The 9,943-nt window shown below is 36.7% G+C and overlaps 1 protein-coding gene across 3 annotated transcripts in view; it reads left to right on the top strand.

Moving 5' to 3' along the window:
- Nucleotides 1–7,759, top strand: part of LOC107562216 (cytoplasmic dynein 1 light intermediate chain 2-like) — a 22,580-nt gene extending 14,821 nt beyond the window's left edge. Inside the window, exons 6-14 of one of the 3 annotated variants that reach the window (XM_016246819.1) lie at nt 1,265–1,358; nt 2,323–2,458; nt 2,587–2,698; nt 2,781–2,840; nt 3,632–3,673; nt 3,946–4,063; nt 5,356–5,490; nt 6,605–6,751; nt 7,318–7,759. In XM_016246819.1, coding sequence (XP_016102305.1) covers nt 1,265–1,358; nt 2,323–2,458; nt 2,587–2,698; nt 2,781–2,840; nt 3,632–3,673; nt 3,946–4,063; nt 5,356–5,490; nt 6,605–6,714 — 807 coding nt within the window. In that variant the 3' untranslated portion in view covers nt 6,715–6,751; nt 7,318–7,759. Of the gene's footprint in view, nt 1–1,264; nt 1,359–2,322; nt 2,459–2,586; nt 2,699–2,780; nt 2,841–3,631; nt 3,674–3,945; nt 4,064–5,355; nt 5,491–6,604; nt 7,096–7,317 lie in introns of those variants that run through there. The other 2 variants (XM_016246818.1, XM_016246820.1) reach the window with 2 other exon arrangements.
- Nucleotides 7,760–9,943: the final 2,184 nt, after the last annotated feature.

Below are 9,943 nucleotides of genomic sequence, written 5' to 3'. Positions count from 1 at the left end.
TTGTTTGTCATTTCTCCGATCACAAATGCAGATAGGGTTTTATGTTTACGCGGCGCGATGCAACGCAATGCGTAACAAGACAGTATGCAAAAAATGCCTCGTTTATAATGGGTTTTAATGTTTTTGAATCATCGCTCCGGCCGGACACGGCATCAACGGTATGGTGAGGGGCGTAACATTTCCGTCACATGCTTGAGGTATTCGGCCAATCACAACGCACTGGATAGCTGGCCAATCACAGCACACCTCGCTTTTCAGACCGATGAGCTTTGTAAAAATCAACGCGTTTCAAAAAGGCAGGGCATAGAGGAGAAACAATAATGTACATTATGTGGAAAATAATGTTGTTGTTTTTTTTACTTTAAACCGCATAAACACATTTCATTACACCAAATACACAAAATAATGTTCTTTTTAGCAGCATCATATGACCCCTTTAAGACGATTTTCAAAATACAGTCAAACCAAATATTATTCAGACACCAGATACAATTTTTTTTTTTTTTACTAGTGGGTGCAGGACACTATAGTTCATTTTCACCAGTAAAATTTATAAAAAATTTGGGACCAAAAATTATTCAGACACTTTGACCTGACCATGTTTTGCTTAAGTGCTATCTGACATTATCAGGATGAATTTGTTCTGACACAGTTTAACTCTGAGTTCTTGTCATATTTTAGTACCATTTTCGAAACTATAGCGAATAAACTGTGATAATGTGAGAAATGTTGGTGTCTGAAAAAATTTCGGTCTGGCGGTATCTTCTTTCATATATCAAGATTGTCTTTAGTTTACTCCATTAATAATTACCATTGCTTTATCACGTTTGTTTTAAGTGTTAAAGACAGAATGTTTTTAGTATGAAGTTAAAAGTTCAGCAGTATCTGTGACATGCAACGATGAGTTTGCATTTGCAGTGGCCAAGACTGATCTGTCCGAGATATTTTTGTCATGGCAGCCTCTTGGATTTTTATGCAGCCTAGTTTGCTCCTCTTCTTCCTGCCAAAATGATTCTGGATGGCATTCAGCCACAACCTGAGTCATTCACAAACATGGCTGCTGCATCAGTTCTATTATTCATGTGTGTGCTTGTCTGTGATTTTTAGGATGGTATGTCTGTCATTTAAAAGCAAGAGATCAGTGATGGTTCACAATAGAAATTCTGTTATTTACTCACCCTCGTGTTGTTCAATTCTAATATAATATCAAATATACTGCATGTAAGACAGTGTTTTCCCTTGACTGATTATCTCTGTCTTTTAGTGTGATGCTGTCAGTGTACTGGAGAAGGAGCACGACTACAAGGAGGAGCATTTTGACTTCATTCAGTCACACATCCGGCGGTTCTGTCTACAATGTATCCTACTCAGTCTTAGCATTTGTGCTGTTGTAATATTTTTCTTTTTTACCCGTGCAGTACACTGTAAAGAAATATTTTGTCAAATTTACGGTTAAAAATGGCAGCTGTGGTTGCCAAAACCTCACCATAATATTTTAGGTATTTTAGAATTGTATATCGTTGCCCTGTATATTTTGCAACAAATAACTGTATATTTCAGTAAGGTAAATAATATCAATATACCAGCCTACTTGAATTACCAAGATCTGCTTTTTTATGTTTAAAAAGTACCTTTAAATTTGCCTTTTTCCTTTAAAATAATAATACAGGTGGAAAAACAGAAAGTCACATGATGAATCACGATGAGTCCATTGTAAGTGGCCTGTCCATAAAACACAGCCGAAACCTGAAAATAAACAATGAACCGAGACATACAGACAAAAACAAAACACTGTCATGGTAACCTTCATGATGCTAAAAGAACAGAAAATGTAACACAAAACACCCTAATGCACATTACATAAATGAAAAATGAGAAGAAACCAAATTATTTACATGGAATATAGTCACGTAATATGTCAAGCAGGGACTTCTGGGAACATTCTTTTACAGTTTTTTTTTTTTTACATTGAAATGACGTTGTGATTTTTCAAACATTTAGTTTTTCACCATATATATATATATATATATATATATATATATATATTTTCCCTATAAAAATTGCAAACATTTTTTTACAGTATACACATCCTTCTCACAGTTGCTCAAATGATTTCTTTCCTCTAGAAGCCAGACTACAAATCTGATCCTCGCTGCAAGGCACATGTCAAGTTGTGTTTGTGTACTTGTGTAATGTACTTCTAAGAGAAGCAGTAGGATTGTTTATATATATATATATATATATATATATATATATATATTTTCCCTATAAAAATTGCAAACATTTTTTTACAGTATACACATCCTTAATCACATCTCACAGTTGGAGCTGGCTTGATTTACTCGTCGGTCAAAGAGGAAAAGAACATGGGCCTTCTCTACAAATACATGGTGCACAAAATATATGACTTCCAGTTTACTACGCCTGCCTTAGTAGTGGAGAAGGACGCTGTGTTCATGTGAGATCTCCAAAATCCCCTAAAAACATTGCATTTCTCATCTTTTTATGTGAGAATATCCATGTCTAATTCAGTTTGGTGTCAATCTGTCAAACTGGTTTCTGTTAAAACATTTTATCTCGGCGTAGTCCATCCGGATGGGACAATGACAAGAAAATTGCCATCCTGCATGAAAACTTCACAACGGTTCGACCTGAGGATCCCTTTGAGGACTTTATAACAAAACCTCCTGTACGAAAGGTGAGAAAAAAACCTAGGAATGAAAATGTTACATTAATCTGCTACTGCTTATATAACATTTGCCTTTTTCTTGTTTCTAAAGTTGGTGCATGACAAAGAAATCAGTGCAGAGGATGAGCAGGTCTTCCTCATGAAGCAGCAGGTATGTTTGGACTACAAGAAAGGATCAGGTTTCTTCATTCAGTGCTGAGGTTACACATTTGAAAGGCAGCCGAAATCAAGTGATCTCTTCTCTGACGTCGACATGCATCCCTCACAAGCTCTCCCGCTGTCCTTCATTTGTTTATTCTCCCTCGTGGTTCCAGAGTTGTCTGACCAATCAGGAGCTGGGGAAGCTGCCTTATTGTTTCCATTGACTGACCCAGGGTCAGATATGCAGTATACTCTTTACATACACAATATTTGGTCGTTTAAAACCATAATTTAGTTTTAATGGACATTGCAAGCCAGCTTCTTATATGCTGGCACATTCTCTTGAATTTCACTGTGGGTCTTATCATGTATCTTGAACGGCTCCATGTGGTTAAATCAATTGTGAATGGTGTTTATGCAAGGGGGTTTTATTGAGAATGGTCTTTAACACAATAGTAGGCTGTATGTACACTGTCACTGCTGTTAAACAGCTCCTTTTGATTTTTTGTCTTTGAAATGAAAAGATCGCTGTGTGACTGTCGACAAACAATGTGTTGTGTATCAGCTAGATTTTTTGAAAAAATCAGCAATTGTAAAAATAGTTTCAGAAAAAAATCCTGTTTCAGTTGATATTACATAACCACATAGAATAACGCTGCGCCTTTCAAGGCACTTCAATGAACCTTTAAAAATGTCTTTACAAAAAATGACTGGCCCCAAACTTTTGAACAGTAGTGTACATGGTTACATGTTTTACACAGCAATATTTCAGCTCTCATGTCTTCTGTCACTTTATTACAGTCATTGTTAGCCAAGCAGCCAGCCACACCAACAAGAGGAACCGTAAGTGTGACTTCAGACACCACACACACCTCTCACACTTTTAAGTGTGATTTTATTATGCTGCTTTGAGGATCCTGTGATAATGTTGTGACACTAATGCTTTACAATTTTACAAAAGCCACTGAATCCTTTAGCTTTTTTTTGTTTAATTGCTCTTAAGTTTCCTTTTTAATGGTAATTTCATGTAGTGGGAAATATAAATCTGCTGAATTGTTTTTGAAATCTCCTAACACCTGTTTTTTCTTTTTTCTTTTTTGCGTGTGTGCGCATAGGAGTCTCCTGCCCGGACTGCATCTGGCTCACCCCGGCCGACAGGCCGGACAGGGCCCACCAATGTGGCTAGTGTCTCACCCATGACTGCAGTGAAGAAACCAGACCCTAACATGAAAGGTAAGAAATCTTACCTGGCAAGATTACACGCACCACAAAACCTAAATGAAGCTTTGTCATCTCATGGCTCTCTATTCATCAGGCCGGCAAGCAGTCAAGCGAAAACACAGTGTTTTCGTGAGAGTCTAAATATGAGCACTTTGTTCTCTCACTCTTTCTCTCTGTGTTCTTTTATTCTCTCTCACATTAATCTTATTTTGCTGGTTCATCCCTCTGCCTCATAGTCTAACCTCTTTAAAACTCTGCCCTCCTGAGGAGAATGTAGGAATATGAAATAACATTTTCCGATCACTAAGCTCAGCTGGACAGCATGTTTCATACCAGTAGGAATAGATTCAGTCGTTTTAAGTAAATCAACTTTAATTTAATTCTTAAACCTTCCCACCCTGTAGGGTAACATATTTTACTTTTTTTTTTTAATAGTTTGGTTTTAAGCAACTTTCAGTTTCGAGTTCGATTTCGGCCTCCAACGATTATGAAAATGCAATAATCAAGATAAAACGATTATTGCGCCCCATTCCGCCCCCTTTCTAGCGGTGCGCTTTCGCTCCTCTATAAAAGCCCAATTTCACATGCAAATCAGTAAAATCATATAACGTGACTTTTGCAAAATGGGACGTGCTTGATTTATTAAAGTTGATTAGTTAACTTTTTTAGCTTTAACAAGAAACAAAGTAAGTTTAATTCTTACAGTGAAGACTATGCTGTTTTATTTTACATTAGATTATTTAATTTCTGTAGTAGGCTGTTAGCTGAATACTTTAGACTTGCATAAAAAAATTAAAAGCACTGTTCGTTTCATTTATATATATTTTTTCTATTGTATTTGTCCTTTGTTTTTTTTGTTATTTGTTTTTTTATTGTATTGTTGACAGTTTAATTATTTTCGATAATTTGAGGACTTTTTTTAGTTTCTTATTAATTTAATAATTGTAATAATATAATAATAATAACGCAATGCTCTACCACTGAGCCACAGGAACATTAATTATTTATTAATATTAATTCAATTATTATTAATACGAGTTACCCTAGTATTCTGCTGTGGTATTGAGAATTGTGAAATTTCACTGGTCTCTAAAATGTAGATGTCATAGCAAACATATTTACAGAAAATACATATTTGATATATATTGGTATCTTAATAAATCACTCATATAAAGTTTTGGTCATGTGACCCATTTAATTGTAAATCTTGTATGTGTGTTTGCTTTTGAACACCTCACAGTGCAAATGAATATCGTTTGGACATTGCCAGCTGAGGTCATTATATTTTGTTTGTGTGTTTATAGGAGCAGCAGCGAATGAAGGAGTGCTGGCCAACTTCTTCAACAGTCTGCTGAGTAAAAAGACGGGTGTGCCGGGCAGTCCTGGGACACCAGGGGCGGCAACAGGAGCAGGCGTACAAAGCTCTGCCAATAAATCAGGTAAATTCTTCCTTTTTCAGCCTCAACCCCAGGAACAGGTGTATCTCACAAAAAAAAAAAAAAAACTGTCATGTATAGGTCATATTTCACCCTAAAATCATAAGGGGGAAGGAAAAAAGGCTTATATTTTGCATAAAGAAAATCTTTATTTAATACAATATTTGTATTTTTCATTATTATTATTGTTTATTTATTTTTTGCAATTATAGTTTTTGAAAATAATGTAAAAATGCAAACAATCCCAATTGTCCTAAAATTGGCCTTGTTTCTTAAATCATGTTTGATTTGCATGAAATGGCTGTGCACCAACTCAAGATACTCCTGACAAAAAGTTATGAAAAAAAAAAAGTTTTTTTTTTAAAAATCATTTTGGAAATATAGTCCAGTATATTTGTGACGTTGGTCTGTAGTAGTGACTAATTGGCCTATATCTTTTATATGGCCTATACAGTTTTTTAATTTCACAAAACTTGGTATACATTAACAACGGGACAATCTGAGCATGCAACACTCCCGCTTGATTTTTGGTTGAACTATGAAGAGATTCACCTGATCACCTTCTGTCATAATGTTCTTTTGTTTCCTCTGGACAATGCTGTTCTTTGGAGTTTTACCCTTAGTGCCAGAGAGAATAACCAGGAGAAATGGGCTGAAAAGCCTGTGTGAGTGACGCCACCATGGATGGTGATATCTCATACTCACTGGTTTTTATACCTAAGATGATGTCGAGTTCATACCAACTGCACTTTTCATTCTTTGATATTTAGTTTCAGTTGTTTACATGAATTGCTAATATATTAACACAATTCTGTGTTCTTTACCTGCTGTTATGGCGCCATCATTTAAATGACATTATGCTCGGATAATGAACCGCATGCAGTTTTTTTTATTTTTTTATTTGCCTTTTCATGTCTTTCTCATTAAGTTTGCTGCCCACACAGCATGCTGCTTTTGAATGCATACCAGCATGCAGCACTCATCCACATCCACATCCACTGAGCTGGTTCCCACATAACCATAAACAACCTGTGTTCTTTATATATATATATATATATATATAACACAGAAACTACAGGAGATTACTCTGTTTTTTCTTTCTCTTCTTTCTTCCAAGGGCAGAAGCCGGGTTTGACTGACGTACAGGTGGAACTGGACCGAATGACTCGTAAACCTGACTCAATGGTAACGGCCAACAACACCCCTGCGACAGAGAACGAGGCATGAGAGAGCCAGCAGCATTGTCCACTCTGGAAATCAACATGTAATGACATAAAGGAGAAAAAAAAAAAACTATTCATGACCAAAATTCCCCCCGCTTTGTGTGTCACTCAGCAAACAGACCGTGGTTTACCGAAAGTGTTGGGATTCTATCAGATTTATAGGCTCTGGTGTTGTGGGGGAAAGAGAGGTAGATATTTGAAAAGATGCAACTGCTTTTCTTTGTTTTCATTTCCAGACCCCTTTCTATGTTCGTTTGTTTGTTTATTTGTGGTGATAAATTTTTGGTGTGGCATATGGCAGGTCAGGTAATGGGTGCTCTCTCCTTAAGGAGGCAGTCAAACCTCTGAAATGTGGGGCCTTGCGTAGCTTGGGGAACTTTAAACAGCACCCATTCCCCTCCTCCTGACAAGAGCAGAAACGCACTGCTGCATTCAATGAGCAGTCGCTTCAAGTGTTGCAATCAGCTACAACTACTGCAAAAATCCTAAATATATTCATTGAAAACAAGAAGTACTTGCAAAAAGTATATAGTGTGTACATTTATGCTGATGTATTTATAACAAAGAAAGCAAATCAAGCTTTTCTTTTCTTTCTGTGTTTTATCAGTGAGACGTTAAGCTTCCCTTAACATGGTTAACATCACTGATGTCATGACACTAATGACAAATACCCATTGGACTTCAGCATACAAGAATGGCAGACGCTGCCACACCGCCTCTTTGAATTATGTAAATATGCGCAAAATATTCGCTATACAAGCTTTGATTTGATATCAAATTGAATTATTTTAGCAATTTATGAAGAACTATTTCAGATGAAACGAGCATTGATGAGTATCAGGCCGAATGTTTTCTTTTGGCTATGCTTGGTTTTGGAGGAGAGGAGCAGGGCAGCATCTTTCCTAGTAGAACTCCCAAGTGCCTGTGTCATAGTGGAGGTGCTCGTCTCCAAAAGAGGAATTGCACTGTAGCATCAACAGTCAATAGGTTTTTTTTTGTTTTGTTTTGGTTCTGCTTCATGTAATTTATTTATTTTTTTGTTATTTTATTTTGAAAATGAATTTCTGTGGTCATTGCTTTTTTGTTAAAATTACACATTTTGCTTACTTCAGTGGCCTAGATACTTTTTTTTTTTTTTTGCTGCCATAGGGAGCTTGCCTTTCTTTTTGCGAATGTCAACGTCGTCCACATAAAACGTGTTTCGCATCTGAGCGGGACATTTCGTCCCACCTCCCAGTTGGAAATTGTGGCTTAAACCACTAGCGCCGCTTCATGTGGCCAAGTGACAGACTGTACAGTGTGTCTTTTGTCAGTCCTTACAAATGAGATCGCAGATTTGTTTGCTAGCACTTTTTTTTCATACAATTTGAGGACTGTATAGTGATTCATGTAAAACATTCCGGTTGCTTCGTGTGCCCTGCCTCAGTGCCCACTGGAAGTGATGACTTTGCCTTCAGTGTAGCGTTCACTGTTGTCACTCCATATGCTCTGTCTCTTCACTCAGGGTAGGTCTGAGTCCAACAGCCTTGTCCGTCTTCATAGTACATTTCTCAACATTTTCTTCCACTACTGATTCTGTGTCATATTCCTGGTTCTAGCTAATTGTTTTAAGATTTTCTTTTTTTCTTTTTTTTTTGGCCGCTGAAAATGAAACGACTAAGTTAGTTGGGTTAGCTTGACAAATCATCCACAGACATGATGTAATGGTTTTCTTAAGGTTTTTAACCTTAATGTTGTAGTGGAGAAACTGTAAATGGAGCAGCTAAAGTGGCTTTAAAATGAGCATTACATGTTTTAGCTGGAAAAGGAAAATGCAGAGAATTGGAATCTGGAACCAAAGATGTAGAATCCACATGTTATGTCCGGTTAGAGGCGCTGTCCTAAATTCCTCCCAGGTGGCCGCTCTTGGCTGAGCCTGGAGAAGGCATCATTCCAAAACGGATCCTCTGCTTACTGTGGTGGTCTGTGTTCAATGTCAGATATATATTTTTTTCCACTAGAGTTTGAAGTCCTTGTCCTTTTTTTTAAGCTCTTCAAGGGAATAGACCTCAATACGTGTAGTGTTTACTGTTATTTTGCATGAACTAATGAAATATGAAAAGAAAAATCTCATACCAAACTAGAGGTAAGGAACTCGAATTAAATTTTCATTTATGCTGCATAGTATTGCTTAACGGTTTCCATTTATGATGGGCAGGGCTAAAGCATTTGCTGATATTCAAGCACAACATTAAGTCTGGACTATATACCTCTTGTTTTGGTGGTTAAGGTGTTTCATCTATTCAGATTGTGTAAGAACTTATTGGGGCTGCCACTGATGAAGCCTGTGATCACATCTAACATTCTTACTGCTCATATAACCTTAAACTCACTTAAGTATGTCATTGCATTCTCTGCATTTGCGGTGACTGAAATCTCATTGTCTAAATATCACTGACACATTCCTGCGAACATAGCTCATTTTCCTCCCTAAAAGACTGAATTCAGGGTTCAGTATTATTTCATGGCGTTTTACTGGAAGTGAAGAACTGTTATTAATTCATCTTGGTTAAATTGTCAAAAGCAACATAATTGTCAGCTACTTAAATATTTAGTCTTTTCCACCTCCACAAAGTTTGATGGTTACTGATTTTAATAGTAGCTTGGTGCAAATGTAGACAACTTAACGGAGTAAGAAATTGAAAAAACTGAGATGCCTGAAGTACTTGAAAAATCTTCCTAACTCAGAACCCATCTGTTTTCCCAAAGGAGACATACAACGGATAAAAGGTCTAAGGGTGGCCACCAAAAGAAACAAGTTGACTTGGCTTCCGCTTCATTGATTTCTTTCCCTTGGTTGGGGAAGATTGCAGTTATATAATGAACAGCAAATTTTATATGTATTTCATTCAGACTAGGATGGCTTTGTTCTGTATAATCCTTCTAATATGCACTTACCCCTGTAAGAAAGAAAATGTTGAGAAAATGCTCTTGGCTTCCAAAATTTTCTATACATGAATTGAAAGACCTTTCGATTCACACAAAGGACTGTGTTTATGAGCTGTACCTTAAAGCGAGTCTGATTGTATGGCTTTAACTTGATGCAGTACGTGGCCATGTGAAATCTAGCTTTTAATGCAAACAAAGATAAGGAAATTTCTTCTTTTTTTTCAGTCCTGGCTTAAATAAAATACAAATCCAGACTACAACTATCTTGTGATTAGTTTTTTGCTTGTCAGTTAATTCCAGAAGAT

This window comes from Sinocyclocheilus grahami, unplaced genomic scaffold, assembly GCF_001515645.1.
Source record: "Sinocyclocheilus grahami isolate Dianchi unplaced genomic scaffold, SAMN03320097.WGS_v1.1 scaffold812.1, whole genome shotgun sequence".
In the NCBI taxonomy this organism is placed as follows: Eukaryota; Metazoa; Chordata; class Actinopteri; order Cypriniformes; family Cyprinidae; genus Sinocyclocheilus; species Sinocyclocheilus grahami.
Note: the sequence above shows the minus strand (reverse complement) of the source record. Positions and strands in the feature narration are given on the sequence as shown.